Source organism: Danio rerio, chromosome 13 (genome assembly GCF_052040795.2).
Source record: "Danio rerio strain M-AB ecotype USA chromosome 13, GRCz13ab, whole genome shotgun sequence".
Classification (NCBI taxonomy): domain Eukaryota; kingdom Metazoa; phylum Chordata; class Actinopteri; order Cypriniformes; family Danionidae; genus Danio; species Danio rerio.
Window position 1 is genome coordinate 9,613,351 of NC_141033.1, and position 26,480 is coordinate 9,639,830.

At 37.3% G+C, this 26,480-nt stretch overlaps 3 protein-coding genes and 1 long non-coding RNA gene across 9 annotated transcripts in view; 3 read left to right on the forward strand and 1 right to left on the reverse strand.

Annotated features, from left to right (window-relative positions):
- si:dkey-33c12.4 overlaps positions 1-26,480 on the forward strand; it is a 213,937-nt gene that overhangs the window by 53,240 nt on the left and 134,217 nt on the right. The gene's annotated exons all lie outside the window — the stretch shown is intronic.
- On the forward strand, positions 2,064-9,741 carry mrps26 (mitochondrial ribosomal protein S26). The gene is given in 5 exon segments (NM_001002418.1): positions 2,064-2,408; positions 5,026-5,172; positions 5,455-5,578; positions 8,516-8,873; positions 9,484-9,741. Coding segments are annotated over 4 exon segments (624 nt in total). The 5' UTR covers positions 2,064-2,187; the 3' UTR covers positions 8,648-8,873; positions 9,484-9,741.
- On the reverse strand, positions 3,257-14,386 carry LOC141377134 (uncharacterized). Its single transcript, XR_015505686.1, has 3 exons — positions 14,285-14,386; positions 6,266-6,416; positions 3,257-6,008 (listed from the first exon to the last, which is right to left on the reverse strand). It is a non-coding gene; the product is annotated as an uncharacterized LOC141377134 (long non-coding RNA).
- LOC100149563 lies at positions 13,531-26,268 on the forward strand. 6 transcript variants are annotated; one of them, XM_087277299.1, is made up of 9 exons: positions 13,562-14,182; positions 16,576-16,612; positions 17,636-17,840; positions 23,086-23,280; positions 23,381-23,413; positions 24,597-24,705; positions 24,789-24,858; positions 25,486-25,581; positions 25,667-26,268. In XM_087277299.1, exons 1-9 carry the CDS (start codon positions 14,131-14,133, stop codon positions 25,830-25,832), a joined length of 963 nt encoding a protein of 320 aa, XP_087133425.1. In that variant the 5' UTR covers positions 13,562-14,130; the 3' UTR covers positions 25,833-26,268.

Sequence of the window (26,480 nt, forward strand, 5' to 3'; positions counted from 1 at the left end):
ATATTTTTAGTAGTCACAGCCTAACAGTGTCTTTTTTTAAACACTGTAGCTTAACAATATCTTTTCACAAAAAAATTATGTAAAGTTGTTTTTTCAAAAAGGTAAGTGCAACATTTATTCTTTTTTTTTTTTAATGCTTTGGCTTGGTCTCCATTTCAGTGGTTGCCACAGCGGAATGAACTGCCAACTATTCCAGTGTATGGTTTACGCAGAGAATGTCCTTCCAGCTGCAACCCACTACTGGGAAACACCCATACCCACTCATTTTCACACACACACATACACTAAGAGTGTATGAGCCAATTTAGTTTAAATTCATTTCCCCTATAGTGCATGTCTTTGGACTGTGGGGTAAAACAGTGCATGCGGAGAAAACCCCCTTTAACATGGGGAGAACATGCAAACTCTACACAGAATTGCCAACTAGCCCAGCCAGGACTCGAACCAGCAACCTTCTTGCTATTAGGCAACAGTGCTAACCACGGTGCCACCATGCCGCCAGAGTAGCAACACTTTTTTTATTTTTTCAAAAAATAGTGTAGTGTCTTCATGTTAAAAAACAGTAGTGAACAATGTTGAACAGTATTTTAACATTGTTTGTTTCAAAAACAGATTGAGGTAAATTTGGTTTTATACTTACATTCAGACTTTCCTCTTAATAATATAATTTCAATTATTTGTAAATTCCTAATAATGAAATCATATTAGCAGTCAAGGACTATCAAAGTCCAACATTGTTCAGTCAAAGAAATTGTGTTAATGTTGTTTTGAAGTCATATTTACATGGGATTTCAGTCTGCATATTCAAATGATAAACAATATAGGGAGGGTGTCACTGAACAAATGTGCGATTATAAAACCAACTTCACCTCAGTTCAAAAACTGTAATGTACCAATTTATATCCAAACAAAGTACTAAAAATGTCATTTTCAATAACAGTAGTGTAACTAACTAACTAAAGCTAACTAACATCAACCTAGAACACAGACATAAAAGCTCTTACACCGCGCCTCAGTACTGGACAACGTTGACAGCACACAGGAAATATCTACCCCTAAAAGGACTTTGTCATTTTTACATGACGCACACATTTTTCATTCATTTTCTTGTCGGCTTAGTCCCTTTATTAATCCGGGGTCGCCACAGCGGAATGAACCGCCAACTTATCCAGCAAGTTTTTACGCAGCGGATGCCCTTCCAGCCGCAACCCATCTCTGGGAAAGCACACATTTTTATGCTTTTGAATTATTGTTTTTCTAAAACGTTGATAAAAACTTACACAAATCTTTAGAAAACGTTCTAAAATGTACAATATGTTTATTTGGTTAAGATTTTTAAAATAGATTTTATAGTTAAAAATGAACTCACCATCTTACCTTGAGAGCACATCACCTAATGTGTGCTGATGTCTTGTTTAGTTTGTGTTTTCTAATTATGTAAACCAAATGGCGACTATCTTTTAGTTTTATTGGCTTAAGGAGATGTCATGTGACATTACAAAGATTTAATTTTGTTGGCTAAATCATTAGTGTTTTAAAAAATGGAATTTTCTTACTGCCATTTATAAATGACAGTGCCCTATAGAGGGTTAATAAACTCGTTAAGCAACAGATAGAGGTAAAGTTGGTTTTATATTCGCAAATTCGTTTATTTAGAAGTCTCTATATTGTTTACTGTGTTACTTTTGAATATTCGATCAGAATTAGCATGCAAGTATAACTTCAAATCAACATTAGCACTATCTAATTGACCGTGAACAATGTTGTACTTTGATAGTCATTGGCTGCTTATATGATTTCCCTATTTAGAATTTGCAAAGAATATTTTTCTAAAATTATATTATTAAGGAGAATGTCTGAATATCCGAATATAAAACCAACTTTACCTCTATAAACAACAGAATGATTTTTTTTTCCAAACGCTTCCCCTCCCAGAGAATGTGTTTGCAGTTTCGCTTTTTGACAGCGCGTGGCAGTAGAGAGCGCTTCGCCTTTATCTAACTGTGGGTCGAGCAAAAGAAACATCTTCCGTGGGTAAAGTTCAAGAACATGGCAGCCCGAGTGTAGATGCTCAATGTTAGAAAGCCATGCTTGAATTTGTTAACGTTACTTGTGCTGCGCTTCTTTAGGATTCCAGACTGTGTGTTTTATATGTAGACGCTTACCATTAATCATACACTCGTCAACATGTTGCGAGCTTTATCGCGGTGTCCGCTTCCTGCAGTCCGTCTTCTCGCCCCTCGCTCTGCTGTATTGGTCGAATCTGTCAGGGGAAGAAAATCTCGCACAGACCCCCAAGCGAAGTCAAAAATCGGACGGATCAAGACTCCTCCGCCCGTGGATCCAGTGGAAATGATCACCATGAAGGAGCGATACACGGAGTACAATCTGATCCTTAAAGCCCTGCGGTAAGAGTAATGATCATTAATAGTTATCAAGGTCACGGTGTCTCTCAAATAACCTCCTTATTAATGAAATAGACACTTTTTGTTATTTGTGTTGACTAGTGTTTTTGAACAAGGTATAATAAAGTAACGTTCATCTGTTTTGTCAGTTCTGTAACGCTAGTTGCTGTGGTAACACCAGCTATAGTACACAATACACAACAGTTTACTGTAGTAATTTTTAGACTAATGTATACTATAACGTTACTATTACAGATCCTCAGTTCACTACAGTTTATACTACAGTATGCTGTGGTATTCATTAACAAAGTTTTGTAAATAGTACCATACATGCTGTATAAGTTAATCAGTGTAGGGAGGTTACTTTGGAAATGTAATAGATTACAGATTACAAATTACTCTATTTAAAATGTAATAAGTAGTGTACCTTTTCGATTTCTTCATAATATTAAAGTAACTGATTACTTTTTTTTTATTACTTTTAAGTTTCTAATGGATATTTTCAACTAAATCATTTTCAAGCATTTATACCAAGCAGGTGTGACCTTACAGTAGCTCTGTTACTGTTAGAATCTCAAAATCTTTCATCACCTTAATTAAGATTATATAAGTTTAATTTTAAAGTGCAGCCACCACAAAACCAGATCTTATAACAACAAAATAGTTCACTGTTGTTACAAAGTGAAAGTTTGAATTAGATGTGCAGGATGATTTTTTTGTGGCATTTGCAATAATAATATACATCTGAGCTTTTTTTTTGCAATTTTCATTTTTAAATTGAAGCAACTTAAATCCAAGTCAATCATATCTTAGTGATCAATTAATCTGTCAATGAAACATATTTGGCAGAATTTTTCAGTTCCATTATTTACTGTAAATAATAGGCTGTACTAAACAGAAACAAGTGATAGTATATAACAGCAAAAACTAAAAATCCCATAAAACCAGGTGTTACACATTTAAAACATTAGTAATTTGTAGCAACTAGAAATATTTAGGAATAAGGATTATATTGTATATTTACTACCCTTCATTAATAAATTACACTACATAATGTAGGATCTCCCTGCATTTGCGTCGGTTCCCTCCGGGTGCTCCGGTTTCCCCCACAGCTCAAAGACATGTGGTACAGGTGAATTGGGTAGGCTAAATTGTCCTTAGTGTATGAGTGTGTATGGATGTTTCCCAGAGATGGGTTGCAGCTGGAAGGGCATCATCTGCGTAAAACATGTGCTGGATAATTGGAAGTTCATTCCGCTGTGGCTACACTGGATTAATAAAGGGACTAAGCCGAAAAGAAAATGAATGAATGTGGTATCATTAGTAACTATCATGAACTAATAGTAATTTTATTAACGTCTACCCCCACACCCCAACCTCAAACCCAACCATCACAGCACTGTGAAAACAGTAGTTATACTAAGTGTTATTTATGTTATTTATTAAATTACCCAATAATTTGTATTTTTTTATTGCTTACCCCCACCGCAACCCTAAACCCAACATTCACAGTACTGTAAAAATATTTAAAAAAATTAAACAGTGTCATAAAAACCGCTGCTATATTAATGTGAATATCGCACATTTGGCCGACTGCGTGTCCGATCTAGACTTTACCCTAGACACCGGCCTCACAGCTCTGTGAATGTCGGTGCCTTTACTTATTGATCTGTGATTGGTAAATGTAGCTTGTGTGAACGCTACTGCGCTACTTCACTAATAAAATAGCTTCGCTACTGAAAAGCTATTTGGTTTATAAAGTAGCGGCGCTACTGAGAAATTTAGTTAAGCTAGTAGCGTCATTACTTGTAGCGATGCTACTGCCCAACACTGTTAATGTGATAAAATTGCTTTGGCCAGAGGAGTCTGCTGGTGCCCTGAATTTCATAAATCGATAATTCTGTGATTCATAATATATCATTCGAAATGAAAGGGTCTGTTTTTCTTTATGTACACTCGTGATAATGTCAAAACCATTTGCTTTTATAAAATAAAGGCTAGGTTACATACGTAAGATGCTTCCTCAGGTTTGACAATGAAGCCTTTGGTGTCAAGTATTTTAACAGCTGGCAAAATTTTTTTGCACTGAACTGTTATACGTGTGCCCTGCTCAGATTTCAGGGTGAAATACTTTTAATTTTCCAGCAATGAAATGCATTTTTATCACTCCCCATAGTGGCAGCTCTCAGACTGGTTGAAGTAACCTAATGCTTTCAGCGGCAGAAAGGATTAACGCAACTGGTAGACGTGGTGTGCCACAATCAAACCGGAAAACCAATCAAAAGCATCAGAATAGCGCCGCTTTAATAAATGGCCTTAGCAGAAGGCATCATCAAAACAGGCAAAGCAACAGATCAATATTATTCAACATATTCAGATTTAACATTTTCATGTTTTAGATCTTTAACATTTTCATAAGTAACTGTAATTTAATTACACGTTTCTTCTCAGTAATTTAATGAATTACAGTTACTTTAATTTTGTAATTAAATTGCGTAACGCCGTTACATATAACTAGTTACTCCCCAACACTGTATATAATACACTTGACTATAGTATGGTCTAAAAATGTACTCTTTGGTATAAGTTACTATAGTATTTTTTTTTCCGTTGTTGGTAGACTTGAGTTCAGGGAGAATATGTTGAGGAAGCGATATGAGGAGGAGGTTGGCTCCGTGGCAGAGGAGAGAGCAAAAAGAGATGCTGAAGAGCATAAATCCCTCATGGCCTGGAATGATGCTGAGAACCACAGATTACAAGTAATACGGTAAGTTATTTTGGTGTGTTTACTGTGAGGGAAAGCTTTAAACATGTCTTTTAAAAACGCTCTTCTGAATATTTCATTTTTTAAAATGACCTATGGTTAACCTGTGGCAAAATTATCAGATTTATAAAGTCCAAATTATGAGCTGACAGGGTAAGCTGCCATTTGTGATGAGAAGATTATTCCGCTTCAGTAGCTCACTGCTGATTGGCTGAAAATTGTGAGCGTGAAAAAAAAAAAACTTTCTTGCAGTTTGAAATGAATTTGTTTGATCTGTTCTTCCAGAGAGCAGCGCGTTCAGAAGGAGGCTGAGGCCGCAGAAGAGAAGAGGAAAGAAGCAGCGATGTTACATCAACAAGAGCTGGAGAACTACATTAAAGAGAAAGAAAGACAAATTCTTCAACTACAGGTGCGTCTTTCTGTACTTTGATATGTTAAAATAAATATCTGTTAAGGCTGGGACACACCAAGCTGACAGTCAGACATTAGGCAGTGTCGATGAGCATCTTAGGGTGTCCACGGTGTCTTAAAAAGTATTACAAGTTAATAAATCAATTATGAGAAAAATAAGGCCCTTAAAAGGTATTAAAAAGTCCTTATCTCATTTTTATGAGGTCTTGTCAAAGTGTTTGACTCCAAAAAAGCATAAATATATTTATTTTTCTCTTGATATCAACAACGGAGTGCTCGATCCACGCGATTGGTTCGGGCTGGGGCGCGTCAGGCCATGCTCCTCCATCCGGGTGATGTCATGTAATTTGCGACAAATGCAGGAGTGTGATGTGACGCTCTCCACATGTAGCGAAACCCTAGAGCGATACCATAGAGTTTGCATACTCCTGGTTGGAGAAAGATGAGTTTAAACAGTGGCTGAAACCGGTCACTGAAAACAACCGCATCATTTATTCTTTAAAGCTTTGTTTTTTCTGAGCTTATCAGAGATCTGTTGCATGGTTGTGCTCCATTGATTTATTTAACTACAACTGTTTATTAACAACTGTTTAATAAATTAAAGGGTTGATACTGATTAGAACTTGAAGTGGCGAAATATTCTAAAAAAGGTCTTTAAAAAGTCTTGAAAGTGTATGGAAATTACCTTTAGGATTCCAGCATGTACCCTGCGTCTGTCAGGTTAGTTTGTTTGGCTTGTTCCACATGTCAGCCTCATGCTGGAGTGAGTTTGCCTGATTCAGCATGTAGAATCAGCAGTGTCCATCAGTGAAAGAGTGCTCTGATTGGCTGTTCGTCTGCAAACCAGAGCATGAGAACAAAAACTTAAGTGACAAAGCAAATGATGCAAGTCAAGAGGGAACACAAAGAAGGCGGTTGTGAATCCCTCTGTGGTGAGCAAGGAGTGCTGTGAAAATGGTATGTATATACTAATATGAAATAAGATTTCATGAACCACTGAAGCTCCATCACACAGTTGTATTTAGTTTTTTTCATTTATTGGTGAGCTTGTGACAATAAGAACAGCAAAATATTAATTGTGTTAAAATGCATTATAATAACTCATTCGTTCATTTATTCATTTTCTTTTCGGCTGAGTCCCTTTATTTATCTGGGGTCGCCACCGTGGAATGAACCACCAACTTATCCAGCACACGTTTTTTACACAGCGAATGCCCTTCCAGCTGCAACCCATCACTGGGAAACATCCATACACACTCATACACTACAGACAATTTAGCCTACATAATTCACCTGTACCACGTCTTTGGATTGTGCTGGAAACCAGAGCACACGAAAGAAACGCACGCGAACACCCATGTAAACTCGATTTAGAAACGTCAACTGACCCAGCCTAGGCTCGAACCAGAGACCTTCTTGCTGTGAGGCGAGTGTGCTACCCACTGCGCCACCATATAGCCTTATTATAATAATAGTAGTATATAAATTAATAATAACAATATACGTTCCTATGCTACAACTAATTTAACCTAATATAATAGTCAAATGTATTCCAACATCAATACTCCTTGAAACTAGTTCTATCTCCACTTCTGCTACTCTTGACACCTGTTTGAAACACCCGCAGGGTGGCGCGAGTTTAGAACTGTGAATGATTGATGTATTCTGCACAACCTGAGGCCTCGTTTGTAATTTCTATATCAATGACACAAGCCTCGTATTTCATCTGGCAAACTCGTGGCCAACGCCTTTGTTCAAATGTCCCATCACTAGTGTGCAGCAGTAGTTCCAATTTCCTTTTGTGAAATGTCATGTTGTAGATGTTCTCATGCAGGCACATTCTTATTTCAGTCAGTGGTCATCTGTTTTGTGTTCATGCACAGTTTTTTATCCAGATGGGACTTGGCTTGGGCGGTAATACGGTAATATGGTATACCGCAGGATCTAAAAATAGCAACGGCGTCAGTTTCAATACCGTTATACCGTCATTAAAAACAATGCACTTAAATAGGAGACAAGTATTCAATATTGAATATCCTTTATTTAATGCCTCCAAATACGTATGCGTGATTGTCATCACGGGACAGTGTGGAGGAGAGGGAGAGGTGGCTAGTCGCACACCTGCAGTTTGGCAGTATTTCCGGTTTCGACTGAACGAGAAGGAAGACATGGTAAATATGGACTAGAGGTCTGCATTAGAGTTAAAGATCTTTGCCCAAACCCGACGGGACCTGGCAGGACCCGACGGGTTCGGGTTTGATTTCTATCATTTTAGACGGGGTCGGGCCGGGCTTGGGTTTGCTTGCGCAGTAGGTAAATGAATAGTCATGTGATTCATTTCGATGAGCGCGAGAAAGTAATCAAATGGTTTGTTACAACGTTAAAATCCATCCCTGCAAAGGTGAAACAAATGATGACGAAGAAGTTTAAAAGAGCGGTACTAGTTCAAAAGGAACGGTCATTCTAGCCGCCAAGGTATTTCGGCAGTCGCTCATAGACTGCATATTGCAGTAGATTGCTAAACCGCAAGCTGACAGGTAAAAAGACAAGGCACAAGCCAACAGTTTGGTGATGCTGTCTGAGCCTTATGTCATTTTTTTTTTTATTATGAACGCTAATACCGGATACTGAGGTGAAATAGGGAGGAATTTGGATACTGCCCCAGCCTAGATGGGACCAAATGCAAATGCTTTGCTAGTTCTTCAACGTCGACTTGGTGTGTTTAAGGCTTTTGTTGTGTCCACATTTAAACGGTTTTCTTGGTTTTGCATTTTACTAGGACTCAAACTGAAATCATTTAAAATATTGTTTTTAAAAGGATGTTTATTATTATAATTACTACTACTATGATTATTGTTAAAAATTAAATAATTTATTGTAATAAATGAGATTTTATAGATTTAACCTCTCTCTTACCTTTGCATCTGTGTTTTAGGAAGAGGCAAAGAACTTCATCACACTGGACAATCTAGATCAGCGGATTGAAGAGGCTCTCGACAATCCGATAAATTACAATTTTGCCATTGATAAACAAGGACGGGTTGTCAAACGGACTGCTTTTCAGTGATAATTACAAGGTTTGATGAACAAAATATCTGTATATATAAAACTTATACTGTCTGTGTCAACATTTAAGCTGTTTAAATAAATTTTGTTTTCTCCAAATCACTTTAAATGAGTGTTTTTGACCTTGAGATTCTTTGTTTTGAAGAGTTTTTTTTTTTTTTCAAATTGTATTTCAAAGATTCTTCATTTTTCAAAATTGGTTTAGGATGTATTTACTGATTTCTAAAAGTGTAATGTGTATTTATTTTTGTAATGTGTATTTATATAGCGCATTTATTGTGTATGGCCATACACCCAAAGCGCTTTACAATCATGAGGGGGGGTCTCTCCACACCACCACCAGTGTGCAGCATCCACTTGGATGATGCGACGGCAGCCACAGGACAACGGCGCCAGTGCGCTCACCACACACCAGCTATTGGTGGAGTGGAGAGACATGCAGTGATCGAGCCAATTCGGTGGAAGGGGATGATTGGGAGGCCATGATCGTAAGGGCCGATAGAGGGACTTTGGCCAGGACACCGGGGTTACACCCCTGCTCTTTCACGAGAAGTGCCATGGGATTTTTAATGACCACAGAGAGTCAGGACCTCGGTTTAACGTCTCATCCGAAAGACGGCGCCCACTGACAGTGTAGTGTCCCCTTCACTTTTACTGGGGCATTAGGACTCACAAAGACCACAGGTTGAGCGCCCCCTGCTGGCCTCACTAACACCACTTCCAACAGCAACCTAGTGTTCCCTAGTGGTCTCCCATCCAGATACTGACCAGGCTCAGCCCTGCTTAGCTTCAGTGAGTAACCGGTCTTGGGCTGCAGGGTGATATGGCTGTGGCTGTAGTGCCACTGTCCAATGGTCTGGTATGCAAATTAATTATAATTACTTTAAATGTTTTGCTTTCTTCATTAGCTTAAATATTTGTATCCTCACATGAATATTTATAAAATTGAATGGCAGTTCACAATAGCTGCAAATATTATAAGTTCTTATTGAATAATTACACTCAATTAAGAACATAAAAGGTGGTTGATATGGTTCATCAATTTGAAAACTAAAGATGTTTCGTCTTTTACAATATTAAATAACAGTTCCATGAGAAGTGTGTTGAAGAAAGGTATTCATGTTCATTTATTCATTCATTCATTTTCTTTTCGGCTTAGTCCCTTTATTAATCTGGGGTCGCCCCAGTGGAATGAACCGCCAACTTATCCAGCATATGTTTAGCGCAACGAATGCCCTTACAGGTCATACTCATACACTACGGACAATTTAGCCTACCCAATTCACCTGTACCGCATTTTTTTGGACTGTCGGGGAAACCGGAGAACCCGGAAGAAACCCACACAAACACAGGGAGAACATGCAAACTCCACACAGAAACACCAACTGACTCAGCCAAGGCTCGAACCAGCAACCTTGCTGTGAAGCGACAACACTACCTGCTGCGCAACTGCGTCGCCTGCTCTATTCATTTATTTGCTGCAAAATATTAGTGTGATTCTGAATGCAGCAATAGTGCTGCATCACCAGATTAATGTTTCATAATATTTATTACACATCTGTTGATAACTGCATTCTGTTTAGGTTTAATCTGCGATAAAATGAACAAATTAGTAGTACCATATAGAATGTTGTTTTTGGTGTATGGCAAGCTGTATTAATATTTAATTCTTAAAGGGATAGTACGCCCCATAATGAATCCTTTCTTCTGGTAAACACACAAAAAGATATTTTGAAAAAATGCTGGTTGCTAGGACCCATTGACTTCCATAGTATTTTTCCCTCGTGGAAGTTGATGGGTGTATATGTCCCAGCAACCAGCATTTTTCATAGTATCTTCTGTTGTGTTCAACAGAAGAACGAGATTATTAAATGTTTACAACCACATGAGAGATAATAAATAATGAAGCAGTATTCCTTTAAAACACAAAAGTTCCTCTTTGATACTATTGGAACTTTTTTTTAAACTAGTACATGTTATGGACTAGTTTTTATTCATTATATAGAGGTATTTCAGAAAAAATACATGTACAAGGAATTTGTTTTCATGACAGAACTTTCTACAGTGCACCAGAATGACAGTGACAGGACACAGATAATAAAGGCATAATTTTTAAAAGTTTAAAAGTAATCATATATATATATATATTTATTTATATATATATATATATATATATATATATATATATATATATATATATATATATATATATATATATATATATATATATATACACACACACACACAAACAAATTGACTAATATATGAACATGTATATTGTTGCATACACAACTAAATTAATAATATAATCAAAATAATATTAATAAATTATGTAACTACTAAATATTGTTACTAGTCATTAACTGACTTTCACACCCTCCTCCCAACCAGTAGCATGCATGTTACATTTTGATTTCATGAAGACTAATGTAATATTTCTTCAATTTTACAAGCTATATTAACACTCCTGCCTGTAGCTAAATAATAAGTATTTGACAGATTATAAGAGGCACTAAAACCTAACTTTATATACTCATGCTGTACATCATTGAGGTAAAGTTGGTTTTATTTTCAGATATTCAGACATTTTCCTTAATAATCTCATTTCAGAAGAGTATGTTAATTCTAAATAGGAAAATCATATTAGCAGCCAATGACTATCAAAGTACAACATTGTTCACAGTCAAATAAATAGTGCTGATGTTGTTTTCAAGTCTTTCTTGCATGCCATTTTAGACTGAATATTCAAAGTAGCATGGTAGATTATAGAGACAGTTAAATGAAGGAATGTTCAAATATAAAACCAAATTGATCTTAACATGTACATCAATGTTGGGGAGGTTACTTTGGAAATGTAATAATTACAGATTACAAATTATTTAAAGTGTAATAAGTAGTGTACCTTTTCAGTTACATTATAAAAGTAACTGATGACATCTGATTACTTAAGTTTCTAATGGATATTTTCAACTAAATCACTTTCATGCATTTATACCAAGCAGGTGTGACCTTTTATATACTTCTGCGTCAGGTGACCGGCGTAACCCACGGCGCAGGCAACGCACATGGCTGTGCATTTATACTTCTGCGCGCTGTCTCTGTTGGTCTGCATTAACACTTCCGAAACGCTAGTTGGCAGTGAGGTGTAAATGTTCCTCTGTGTCGAGTTTCTTCGCTACTTTTTTGCATTTCCTGAACACTTCCGGGATGTACAAGTGGCTCAAACTCGCTCATTTTGAGGCAGGAACCGGCGGACGTGCAACAACTTTAACTATGAGGTAAACACAAAACAAAACTTTCCATCCGGAGCTCCTTCACGGGACTCCACACTTGTAAACAATCGCTCGCGCGGCGTCGCGCCATTCGCGCGCCTCTCGGTCCCGCCCAGACTCGTCAGCGCTACCAAGCCGACCAATCACAGAGCTTATGCTACGCGTCGTTGCGACGTGTAGTTACATTTTTTGAGAGGTGCACGTCAGTGACGGCGATGGCCACGGCGAAGGGCTATGCGTCAGCGCCGTAGCATACGCCGGTGTTTGACGCAGAAGTATAAATCAGGCTTTACAGTAGCTCTGTTACTGTTAGAACTTTTCATCACTTCAATTAAGATTATATAAATTTAATTTTAAAGTACAGCCACTATATCAAAAAAAAAAAAATTACTGTTGTTACAAAATCAAAGTTTTAGTTAGTTGTGCAGGGTGATTTTTGTGGCATTTGCAATGAAAAATACATACAAGCTCTTTTTTTGCAATTTTAAATTCATCGATGGAACTTAATTCAAGTCAATCATATCTTAGTGATAAATTAAACTGTCAATAAAACATGAGGCAGGCTTGTTCAGTTATTTACTGTAAATAATATGCTGTACTAAACAGAAACAAAACATAAATATATCCAATAAAACCGGGTGTTACACATTTAATATTCTATTGTAGTTTTTAATATTTAGAAGTAAGCATTATATTGTGTGTGTGTATATATATATATATATATATATATATATATATATAATTTACAACTCTTCATTAATAAATTACACTACATAATGTAGTATTAGTAATGCATCATGAACTAATAGTAATTACCATAGTATACTTTAGCCTTTACTACAGTAAACTATATATATATATATATATATATATATATATATATATATATATATATATATATATATATATATATATATGTTTACTATAGTTACAGTTATTTATCAGTAACTGTAACAAATTACTGTTACTTTTATCTTGTAATTAAATAGAGTATAAGCCAAGCTAGTGTTTTTCCCATGCTGATAAACTTCTGGTGTTGTTATTTGTGAACTTGTTCCATTTTATACGGTTCCTTTTACAGTATCTATGTTGTAATGTCATTAAAATACATTCAGTTTAATTAACTTTGGCATTCATTTAGTTGCTCAAGCGTAAAACGAGACAAAAAGCCGTTTACTCGCACGCGCCCGTCAGAATCGGCAGGCTAGCGCAGAAACTCCATTGAAGTTACTGGGATAAAATAAATGCTCATATTATGAGGACATTGCGGGTAAATGCAGTGCTTCATGAACAATCTGAGACCCACTTTATATCGGATATCAGTAAGCTATTGAAGATCGTTGATTTTTAAAGAAAACAGACCCTAAACGCGCCGGTTTTTGCATTGGCAAACGCCGGAAGTACTTAACCAGGTTACTGGCAAATTAAAAGTCCCATTAACATGCTTCGGCATAATACGTAACGCCAATACATGGAACTAGTTACTCCCCAACCCTTCTGTACATACTATAACCTTATAAGGATTAAATGATAAACGGCTTGCCATATCCTCATATTCAGTTTGTGAGTTACCCATGACATGTCCAAACATGCGCAGACGTGTTCAAGACCATTTACCACTTCCGGTATAGTGACAAACCTTCCAGTCAGAGCAAGGACTGGACAGGAACACATCGACGAGCGTATGTCAAGAGCATTCAGCCATATATTCCTTATTAAATAGGTTTACCATCATTATCTTCACTTAGACTTTAGGTAATGTATTCGACGCAGTGATGTGAAGTCCTGTTTCTATCGGGATTGAGTGTTTTCAACATCTGATGCAACATGGCAACCTCGCATGTTAATCGCTGTCTCCTAAGGACAATTACGAGATGTCATCGGGACAGCAGCCGGCAGCTGAACTTGACGACAGTACGGGCTTTAGGACACTTTTCTAACTCTTCTTCAGGTAAAGAGGAACACGTTGAAACTGTGGATCCACCGCGGGGTTCAGGAGGCGGCAGTGGCACATCTCGACTGGCGCTCGCGCTCGGACTGGGACTCGGCGGAGCAGCGGCTGTATTTTCATTAAGAGGAGAAGACAATAAAGATGCCCTACAGAGGACAGCCGCGGTTAAGAATTTGCTGATTGATAGCATATTACCTACTGTCCAGTGTGCTTCTCCATTTAAACCTGACAGCCCGCGGTACAAGTATAATTTCATCGCGGATGTGGTGGAGAAGTCCACCCCTGCTGTGGTCTACATCGAAATCGTTGGCCGGTGAGTGTGTCAAAAAAAGAGAAATAATAATAATACAATGACACAGTTTAGTTATTCTGAAAACATCTAAAACTGGGCTTACCTGCTTTTAAAGTGACTAACCTGCTGACAAGTGATGCTAATTCTTCTTAAAGGGATAGTTCACCATTGAGGTAGTTGATTTTACATTCAAACATTCGCTCATTTAACGGTCCCACGCTAATTTGAATATTGAGTCTGCAGTCGCATGTAAGTATGACTTCAAAACAACTTTAGCACAATTTAACTGAACAATGTTGTACATTGATAGTCAAAGGCCTCTAATATGATTTTCCTATTTAGAATTTGCAAGCAATACTTTTCTGAAGTGATATTAGCAGTGGTGTAAAGTAACTAATTAACGTTACAAATACTCAAATTACTGTAACGTTAATTGAGTAGTTTTGATCAGGAATTGTAATTTAGTAAGTAGTTTAAAAAATGTGTACTTTTACTTTCCTTTGAGTACATTTTTAGTGCAGTAATCAGTACTTTTACTCCACTACTTTTCTTCACCCTTAAGTAACTACTTTAACTACTTTTTTTTTGTCTATGGGGATTAGAAAAATCAGTCCTGTGGTTCCTGTCCAAACATATCTCACATAGAAGGATAATCGCCTCATAATGAACTACCTTAAAATAAGGTTAATCAAAACAAATATATTAATGCAATTCAAATATATAATTTATGAATTGATGTTTACTTTAAATTTATTATAAATACATAATTATATTGTTTAATTGTTTAATGATTAAAATATTTTTTTTTTGTCAAATAATTTTGTGCCTAAAAAGTATCGGTTTTGGCACTGGTACAGTTTTCGATTTAGCACCGATATTGAAATAACCCCAAATGATACCCAACCCTACTTCAAAACATGTGCGCTTTATAATTGCAGCAAGCTGTTTGGAAGCATTAAGAGTGTACAAGATGTCCAAAATCTTTACATGCATTGACCCAGAGACTGATAAGATGCATGTCACTGATGAGAAGATGACAGATGTTTACAGTATGATGATCGAAATGGCACTGGAACATCCAGCAGGCATAAGATGTCAACATGATGTCAGTATGAAGTTGTACCCCAGTGTCATGGGGATGTTGCATTTTGTTTTTCAATGAATATCATGGAAGTGTCAGCATGTGATGCCAAAATGACATTGAATGTTTGCTCGTAGGCAAGGCAGTGGCGCAGTAGATAGTGCTGTCGCCTCACAGCAAGAAGGTCGCTGGTTCGAACCTCGGCTCAGTTGGCGTTTCTGTGTGGAGTTTGCATGTTCTCCCTGCCTTTGCGTGGGTTTTCTCCGGGTGATTCGGTTTCCCCCACAGTCCAAAGACATGTAGTACAAGTGAATTGGGTAGGCTAAATTGTCCGTAGTTTATGAGTGTGTGTGGATGTTTCCCAGAGATGGGTTGCGGCTGGAAGGGCATCCGCTGCGTAAAAACTTGCTGGATAAGTTGGCAGTTCATTCTGCTGTGGCGACCCTGGATTAATAAAGGGACTAAGCCGACAAGAAAATGAATAAATGTTTGCTCGTAATTGGATTTTGGTCATTTTCCAACACAACCTAAAGTCAACCAAATATCAACGTCATTTGATGTTGTATTTGAACAAATAACGTTATCCTCAGATGCTGGCTAGACCATCTAACCTAATGTTAATGTCTTATGATGTTGTGTGCCTGCTGGGCAATAACTTGATGCACTACAGAATGTTACGTTTACACACCTGCACAAATTACTTGTAAACGCATCAGGTTTTAAAAAGGTAATGCTCACTACTCTTGAAAGGGCAACTTTTTACTCATACTTTGAGTAATATTTACAACAGATACTTTTACTCTACTCACACTACATTTTTAGGCAAGTAATGGTACTTTTACTTGAGTATGATTATATTAGTAAGGAGAAAGTCACACTGTGTGAATATAGCACCCAAATACCTCGGTCATTTAGCCCTAAAATAGAGGTAAAGCTGGTTTTATATTCGCATTTCCAGACATTCTCCTTAATAACATAATTTCAGAAAAGTATTATTTGCGAATTCTAAATTGGGAAATCATATTAGCAGTCATTGACTTTCAAAGTACAATCATGTTTACAGTTAATTCGATAGTGTTGATGTTGTATTGAACTTACACTTGCATGATAATTCTAACTGAATATTCAAATTAGCATGGTAAAACAATACAAAGACAAATTGAACAAACAATAAATGAACAAATTTGCCAATATAAAACCAACTTTACCCCAATAGCCCCAAGATGAAAATGTACAAACACAAGTTGCTCCAAACTTTTATTAGTCTTTCAAATACTGTGAAAGTCAATGGATTTTCAGCTTTCTTCAAAATATATTATCATGTGTTCAACAGAAGAGAGAAATTCAGACCGGTTTGGAACAAGTGAAGGGTGAGTAAATGATGACAGACTTTCATTTTTAGGTGAACTATCCCTTTAAAACTAAAATAGCTTGGCTAAATTTGCAAAACCTGATCAGGCTGTCTTGCTAAAATAACAAGAGAAACCAGCACATACGTTGTAACAGCAGTTGTTCAATGGATATATTGAAAATACATTTATTTGAATTGAAAATATTGCTGTTGCATTTTAAAATTAAACAAATTAAGGATGCATTGATATGGATTTTTTTGGCCAATACCGATAACTGATAACTCTTCAGAATTGGAGGCCGATAGCCGATAAATATAGGCCTATAATTGATAACAACACATGGCAAGCAATGCGTTGATAATAACAAATAATCATATTAAATTACAAACAGCTCAACGAGTTGTTAAGCACATGTGCATCTCTGCTGTGATGTTTGCACATGTAATATTTTTCCTGAGGTGATTTAAAGCAGAATACACAATGACACTCAATCAAACATATGTACAATGAAAAGGAACATGGTGACTTACTGAGTTATTAATGCACAGCAATACCACATGAAGAAAGAACGGACATTGAAGGAATAAACAATGTGAGGAGAGATCCATTATAGTGCTCTGGACAAGTCTAAACACGCATGCGCGAGGCAGGCAGTTCTGTACAATGACGTAATTTATTGGCTTAAAGATATCGGCCTAATTTAGACATCTCATCGATAACGATAATCTCAAAAATAGCATTTATCGGCCGATAACGATAATATATAGTGCATCCCTAAAACAAATCATAATGGTAGAAGTCCCAAATACAGAAGAACCCATTTTGGGACTTGTACTGGTTTTAATAGATAAAATTTGATGGTTTGTAATAGAGTTAATAAAACTTCTGTTTTCATTGGGGTTTTTTCAGCAGGGTGTTTTATGTTGATTTTCTCTATAGGGACTTTTTGGATCACTTGTTTCAATTTTTAGATGACCAGATGGTTTTAGTTTCAGCTGTGTCAGGGATTTCATTTTGACTAATATTAGACTTTCTTTTCAGACACCCCTTTTCTGGTCGTGAGGTACCCATCTCGAATGGCTCTGGCTTTATAGTAAGTAGTGATGGCCTGATAGTGACAAATGCCCATGTGGTCGCCAACAAGCGTGGTGTTCGTGTCAAACTGACCAATGGTGAGACTTACAACGCCACAGTTCAGGATGTGGACCAGGCTGCAGACATCGCCACCATCAAAATCAATGTTAAGGTACAGATGGAGCTTTGAGGTTGTACTGTTAACATATGTAATCTTTTGGGGATATTTAATTTTTTAATTAAGGATGCACCGATCCTGATACTTGGATTGGATATTGGTTCGATACTGCATATTTTTACTGCAAATCCCATCTTGCACGTGCTCTATATTCTGTGTAATTTATAAGCAAACAAAAGCCAGAAAGGTAGCCTTTTATAAGACAGTAGAAAGTTGTCTTGTAGGCCTACTGTATCCCAAATTTTTTGAAGCTATTCTATAGTTTAATGTGAAGTACAGATCAATATTCACATGCTTAAATTCATGTTCAGTTCTGCGCTCCCCTCCGCTGCGCCTGTCAATCATTCTCCATTTATTTACAATTCAAACTGCGTGTCACGTTCATGACAACATGAAAAACTTTCTCCAACACTATTTGTTCCTGTTAGTTTAAATAAATATTAATCAGTGGAGAAATGCATTTAGTTGTGCATTAAATTGGTTCATTTCGACCTTAAACGACGAGTTCATTTCTGTTTCTAAATCATGTAGCTGTTAGATCAGCAGATCGCATTCGCAACACTGGAACTGAGTGGGTTATTACCTGCTCTTCACACACAAAGTAGGCCTACCTGAAATTTAAAACTAGAAAAGGCTCAATAATACATTGGACAGATCCTTAACACACTGATTTCTTTCCTTTTTACTGCTGTTTTGGATTGGAAGTGTCTGCAGATAGCGGAGGACTGCGCGCTGTCTCAGTGATGCATCAAGCACTTCATTCACACACCGGCTGATGTGACGTGTGCCGCTCTGTAAAATTTTTCTGTAACATTAAAAGTTTCTGTTCTCACATCCTTCTGAATAAGTTTATTCTTTCGAGGGGAATACTTTTAGGATAGTTTGTAAGCCTGGCTCATTGTGGTCAAAGTTGTTGATTAAATTAATAAAAGTGAAACTGACAATCACAATATAGATTTTCATTAACAGAAAATTATTTAGCCTAGTACCGGCTGCTCTGAAAACTGAATATTTGACTGTAATTTTATTTATAACAATAGTTTATTTAACAGATCAGTTTGTGTTTTGATTAGGGTCAATAGTGGTTGGCTGTTGCAGAGTTCAAAGAAAAATCATACTATTAAAAAAGGAAACATAAGCTGGACCACATCACCATAGAAACTGTATTATGCTAAAAAAAAATGGCACAGTATCGGGATCGGATCTGTATTGGTCGATACTCAGAATTTTGGGATTGAAATCGAATCAGTTCCAAAAAGATGGTATTGGTGCATCATTATTTTTATTGAGTCATAGTTTAATATGGTAAGAACAAGGACTCATTTTATTAATTTACATTTTTAGTAAAAGGTCTTTATCAAATGAGTAATTTTTTTTTAACTTCGTCATTGAAAGGGCCATGAAACCCCCTCGTCTCAGCAGGGTGTTTTCACACCTCTACTTTGGAAAAAGTCAGAAAAGTGGGCGTGTCCAGCTCTGTTTAGGGGGTAGTGTTAAAAAAACTGAAGTGGGAGGGTGTGGGAGTGTCTATTTGGGCACGCGCGAGTTTCAGAGTCAAAATACACACACAGGAGAAAGTGATGGTGTTTAACCTACATGGACATCTGTAGTCGAATTATTTGCCAAATTATTAAATGTTGGACTTTAACTGCAGTTTGGCTCTTTCATTCAGGGAATTCATTCATGCCCCTCGCGACAAACAAGATATTTGATTTGAGGAACTGCTCTAAGCGTGTGTTTTTCATGCAATGTTTAATACCGCACGGCGAATGAGAAAAAAAAAACCTCCGCATTTCCCGGAAACTTAGATGCACACAGCATGTAGCGTCAGAAAGCCGCGTGTGTTATTTCGGTCACAAAATGCGGTAAAAACCCTACACGAGGTTAAAGTTTGGTTGTGATGCTAACGTGTTTACACTCGGTGACTCGGTGCAATAGTTAACTTAGTTCGATACGAACAAACTGAATAAACAAAGAGTGCTGGTCGCTCACTTACCAAATCTGTTGAGACAGGACAATCACCAGTAACTAGAGCCGCGTCTTTATGAAGAGAAGACTACAAGCGAATCCGGATCTCAGCGTTTGCAGATGAGAACAGCTCTCAGGTAAACAATAATCCTCCTTAGACACGCAAGTTATTGTTGTCGAGCGTCGCGTACACTGTTAATCCTCACGTGACACCAGGGGCCTCATGTATCAACGCTGCGTACGCACAAAACTTTGCGTACGCCAGGTTTCACGCTCAGAATCGCTCACGTTTGGATTTACTAACAATGAACTGAACGTGGGAATGTGCGCAGGTTCACGGCAGCTTTCTGGCAGGCGTACGCACATTTTTTGTGCGTGTCTGTTTTATTTCCATTGGCGACTCCTAGAGGCAGTTGTGTTAAATTCTTCTCTACAAAGTGTCTGATCCTTGCAATGGCAGCTGTATGAGACGGGTTCATATAGTAGGTATGTAAGATTTCCATACCACACAGTTGACCAGCTAAACATTAAAGCACAATTTGCAGCGGTCGCCTGTTTTCCCAATGTAATCTGAGCAATCTACTGCACGCACATTGCTATAAAGACACTATCTGAAGATAAATTTGCATGCGTGAATCAGAAACATTTCCATTCAATAAATGTGCAAATAAAATATGATGCACAAACTTATTGATGATTCCTACTTGTCTTTCTCGTGATAAATAGTGGGCAAAATCTGATATGTAGCGGGGAAAAAAAGAAGAAAGAGTTCATCAGACGCTGGATTCGAGCCGAGTTTATGCTCAAGCGTGTCAGTACAATATTACATGATTCTTATGAGGTGCGCCACTGAGACTGCTAAGGGAACTGTAACATTTTACAGATATAAACCACACTATTTCTTTTTTAAATGCACTCAGTGCGATGTTCAGACCCAACTGTGTTAACCGTATCAGCTAAACTCTCCCACTCTATTTTTTTCTTTTGTTGTTAATTCCGGAGAACAAACTTGCAAATAACACCGCTTTTCTCCGGTCTACCTCCGAAAGCAGCACCTCCAATTCACATTCTGTTCAAAGTTTCTCTTTTTGCTTGATTTTGCCGTTGCTTTTTCGTTGGGTTTTTCCATTAGCATAGTCATTAGCATATTCATACGGGGGAGGAGGCAGGGAGGGGTTTTGTGCTCGTGCATGTTGCGTTCAGTTTCACGTTCATTCAGATGTACAAAAGAATATGCGTGAGATTCGGCGTACGCAGTGTTTCATACATCTGAAATTTTTTCTGCGTACGCACATTTACAGCTTTGTGCGTACGCAATGTTTTAGTAAGATTTCCACGCAAGTCTTCGTACATGAGGCCCCAGATGAGCTCTCACAGAGAGAAAATGAAAACAAAACTTAATGGCAGCAAACTATAAAAGCAACACTTCACGCTTGTTTTGCCAACACAACGTTGCGTTTCTGTCGTGAAAACACTGTGACACTAATGAATATTAATGAAGTTGCACAATAGAGCGTGCTGATTGGCTGATTTGGTTACTCATGCATTAATGCATCACACTGTAAGACGTAATAAGACTCACTCTGGCACAGACGCCCAGTCTGCACGCTGGAATACAACGCTATTATGTCATGACCGTGACGCAGCTTCAAAAATTTGTTTCAAATCGGAAGTACGAATTTGCTTGAAATAACGCAAAAACAACCAATTTACACTTTTTAGTGAAATATGTGTCCTAATAGTGTTCTTAGCAGTGTGGGACACATATACGACTGTCAACAGCTCAAAAAATGTGTTTTGGTGTTTCGTGACCCTTTAAGAATTAAACCTAAAACATTTTATCACTGTTAGTACATTAAAAGTGTGAGGTCAATATGATTTTTAATGTTTTTTAATGGCTCTACATTAACTTTTTTGATCACCAGCCTATATGGCTAGTAGTTTTTTAACTTTACTAGCCACTCGCCATTTTCACTTTTGTTGTTGGGAAAATATATTTGCAAAATTACTTGATTTAGATGTGTTGTGTATGACTTTGCTCAATGAGCATGAGCGGTAGTGGTTTCATGGTGTTGCTTTGTAATTATATCAGGGCTCAACATTAAGGTTGTACCAATTTTTTCTCTGACCACACTGGAAAATAGATAAATAAATAAATATTTCCTAGCCAATAATTTTAAATAATTAGAAAATTTCAAAAGCTACCAAATAAATGTTATAATATGCATACACTTTTTATTAAATAAAACTTAAATAACAATTATTGTCGTGTAGCCTGTCTAAAACTATGAAAAGTAGTCTGTCCTAGCTAAAGGTCTCAGATCAGCAGTTAACTATACATTAAGGTTAATCTATTAAATCAATATTACTGAAAAGAAAAATTAAATCATATTAAAAAAAAGAAAGCAGGTGAAAAACATACCGTGTGCAATAATAAAAGGATGATCAAACGCACACAGTTAACATTAGGCCCATTAATTATCTGTTCAAAGATTGTTTAAAGCTAAAGCTGCAACTGCTGCTGCATACATAAAATACCTTCTTTTTTTGTTTTTTAATCTCGAGCTCTTGAAAATGGTGGATGTGTATCACTTTTTGTCAAGTCTATTTCTAACAGAACCGATCGCAGCATTGTGTTTCCAGTCAAGGTTGCTTCACGCAAGGAAATGGGATCGTGCACGCTTTTAAAAAATTGCGCGCATCACATAACATTCTGTATTCATCTGCTTTCTTTTGCTTGCGTGAACACAGTTGTTTTTGTCAGTCGGGCTGCTTCTCATTTCTAGAGGTTCATCCTTATTGTCGAACCCTGCTTAAAAAAAAATACAATTTAAAAATGATTTTCGACTAGCCAAAGTGGCTAGTGGGAGTGGCTTTCTAATCCGCCACAGCTAAAGTCTACCTGCGGTTGGTGGGTGTTAATATCAAGCCCTAGTGTTAACCCATTAATCTGATTATACTGTATTTAGGCTACATACACACTAATATTTCAGGAGGAGCCGCCGCATACAAATATGGAAATAAACTCGAAATTGTGATAACCTTAGTGACATTTGGTTTTGTATCCTCAGATTTTTAAATGCAGTAGTATTACAGCAACTAAAGAATAATTATAGTCAACAATTTTAGGTAAACCAACAGTAACAGAGGAGGCTTTAATGTTTGGAAGGCCATTTTTGCAATAGATTTTTTACAGTTTACTTTTACCACAGTTCTAGTACATGGCCATATAGTCTGACATAGTGTCATTGTGTTCTCTGTCTTGTCCCAGAATCCTCTACCAACGTTGCGTCTTGGCAAGTCATCTGATGTGCGTCAAGGTGAATTTGTGGTTGCCATGGGGAGCCCCTTTTCTCTTAAAAACACCATCACATCTGGAATCGTCAGCTCTGCTCAGAGAGGCAGTAAAGAACTGGGTCTATCCAACTCCAACATGGACTACATCCAGACGGACGCTACCATAGATGTAAGAGCACTGGAAACTGGGTGGTGTTGCATGCAAAAAAAATGTATGTCATCATTTAATGAATTGCATTCCATCACTCAATCACAATTCTGCTTTACAGTTTGGAAATTCAGGAGGGCCTCTCATAAACCTGGTGAGTCGCTGACATTTACTCAACTCACTGCTTCTGCCTTTTGGGTTAAAGGGTCACGAAACACCGAAACACATTTTTTGAGATGTTAATAGTCATATATATGTTCCACGCTGCTAAAAACACTCTTAGGACACATATTTAACAATAAAAGTGAAAATTGGTTGTTTTTGCGTTCTTTCAAACAAATTCGTTCTTCCGGTTTGAAAATAAATTTTGAAGCTACGTCAAGACCATGAGCTCCTTGTGTAAATTCCAGCATGGAGACTGGGTGTCTGTACCAGCGGGTACAATGTGACGTCTTTGAGCGTTCATCATTAATTCAAGAGAAAGACGAACTAATCAGCGTGCTCTATTGTGAATGAGGTGCAACTTTATTAATATGCATGATAGCTTCAAAAACTACCTGTTACAGTATTCAGAGAGACATGACGTTGTGTTGCTAACCGTAAATAAAATATGTGGAAGAAGAGGAATTGTTCAGAGACATGGGTCGTCAGTGTTGTTTATAAACGTGCCACAACAAAGGTTTTGTTTTCATTTCCCCGTGATGAGAAAGGACCCACATTTGTGGTCTACAGTGGTCTTCTAACACGCAACAAAAATATGTTTGTAAGGAAAATTTTTACCCGAGAGCTTTTTGTATTATAAATGGTGAAATCCAGATTTGCCACTCGTCTTCTTATAAAAAAAGACGCAAATCCAGTTCGCGTTGATTGTCCTGTCTCTACGGATTTGGTAAGTAAGCAATCGGTGTTCGTTGTTGTTCAGATGGCGAAGTAGGCCATTAAAACTACACTCTTCTAGCAGTTCCTCGGATCCAATATGTCGTTTGTCATGGGGGCACGCATGAAATGTTCTTGACTGAAAATGAAAGTGCCAAACTGCAGTTAAAGTCGACAAATTAAGAATGAAACTCCCCAAAATTACATGACATTATTATTATTATTATTATATTTATATTATTATATATCATTATTATTATTGTACAATAAGGTGAAGGAGAAAGTTATTAGTGCACATTTAGTAGTTGACTACAGATTGCTGGACCTTCAGAGCAACACAGAGCTTCATGACTGTCATATTAAGAACGTGAATTGTTTTCAAATGTTCATCAATATTGTATTGTACTGGCCATACTCTAGCCTTATGTAATAAACTGATGTGTCGTGTTTGTACTCTTCAGGATGGTGAGGTCATCGGCATTAATACCATGAAAGTGACAGCAGGGATTTCCTTCGCTATTCCCTCAGACAGAGTCCGTCTCTTTCTAGACCGATCTGCAAACAAACAGAGTAAGAATGACCTCACAGCTGCTTGCTTTTGTCTGTGACAGCATTTTTTTTCACTGACAGATGGTTATTGGGTCTTTTTACAGAGTCTTGGTTTGGAGAATCGGGATCGAAAAGGCGTTACATTGGAGTGATGATGTTGACTTTGACCCCCAGGTGCCAAACACTTTTATTACAATTTTACAGGAGAGCAAAATTCATACATTATGGAATCTACAGATTTTTGTTATATGCCACTAGATTTGGCTCTTAGAAATTCAAGTGCTGGAATACCTGGAAAATTGGCTTGTTCTGTTGAAAAGTGCTTTTTTCACGCCCGAAAAAAAATGTTTGTGAATTTTTGTGACAATTTGATGCAAAAATACTACCGTGACACAATCTACCGTGATTCCGAAGCAGTGATTTAAATGATATGAGAAGTGGCCAATCACAGTCGACCTTGTCTAGTTTTACCTGAAATGTAAGAGCGGGACAAAGGCCTTACTGTGTTGCAGTGACAAAAAAAACAACTTAAAAACAAATGTTTTATTGGAATAATGCTTTTCGGATGTTTTTATCATGTTATTAGCAAGAGTAATTAAACCGCAGACATTGAAGTGTTTTTGGTTGAAGCGAATGTAATATTGATTGTTTTGCTGATCTGTCTATCAAACTATCAATTAATCAATCAATCTATCTATGAATCTATCTATCTTATCTATTTATCAATCAATCCTTAAACCGTAAACTTTGCACTGAAGTGAGTCTTTTATCATCTTTAAATTCTCCTTTTCCCCTCCTCAGTATAATCGAAGAGCTAAGGATGCGAGACCCGTCCTTCCCTGATGTTTCTCATGGAGTTCTCATCCACCGTGTGATTGTAGGATCTCCAGCCAACAGGTGTGCTGCTCTCTGAACATGATGTTATCAGCTGTTGAGTAAGGCATCCTATTGATGATGTCATTTCCTGTTTTCTGTTTTGCAGAGCCGGAATGAAGCCAGGAGATGTTATTATTGAGATCAATGGGGTAAAGGTGAACACGTCAGAGGAGATATATAATGCTGTGAGGACCAGCGAAAGCTTAAATGTGGTGGTCCGCCGGGGGGCCGACCTGCTCATGCTGCACATGACCCCAGAGTCCACAGAGTGACATCAAGTCAAGTATTTAGTAAGATTAAGAAATGGTGAGTAATGAGAAGCTGTCATAGTTGGAGATGTTGTAAGAAAGGAATCATCTAAAGAGTTGAACAGTTTTAGCAAACGCTGGACATTCGTGTAGTAAACGTGTTTCTGGAAGCGTATGAAATAATGTGGATGATTCAGACTTCTGTACACTGGATAAACCTCAGTGTGTCTGCGCAAACTACACTATCAGTATTGATTTGAAGGAATATCACTGAATATTTTGTTTAGGATTGTCATGATGGCAACAAACACTCAACGACCTTAATAAAACTGGGTGCTCTTATTGTGAAAATGCTGATGTTTTGTATTGAGTCTCACATTCTCATGTTACGACGTTTGTATTTTAATACATTTTTCTGAACAGCTCTGATTTCACAATAAACCATTGGAATATTTATGGATGATTTGCTTATGTCGCAGTGACTGATATGTTTAGGTTTTGGGTCAGCGCTGTTCAGCATTCTGAAAAAGTGTATTTCTAAAAGTGCGCCGTAATGACGCCAGTGTCAACTGCAGTGTGTGTTGGAAAGGACTGGATGCTGTTCAAACCTCATGCCAAATTTTTGTCACCCCATACAAAACCATTTTAAATCCACACAATCTGACAACACTG

Bases quoted from the DNA above. Each gene is read 5' to 3' on its own strand.
- LOC100149563 (XM_087277299.1), top strand. From the start codon at position 14,131: ATGTGGTGGAGAAGTCCACCCCTGCTGTGGTCTACATCGAAATCGTTG. The intron at 23,414-24,596 runs GTGAGTCGCTGA...TGTACTCTTCAG, and splicing joins GAGGGCCTCTCATAAACCTG to GATGGTGAGGTCATCGGCAT. The intron at 24,859-25,485 runs GTGCCAAACACT...TCCCCTCCTCAG, and splicing joins ATGTTGACTTTGACCCCCAG to TATAATCGAAGAGCTAAGGA.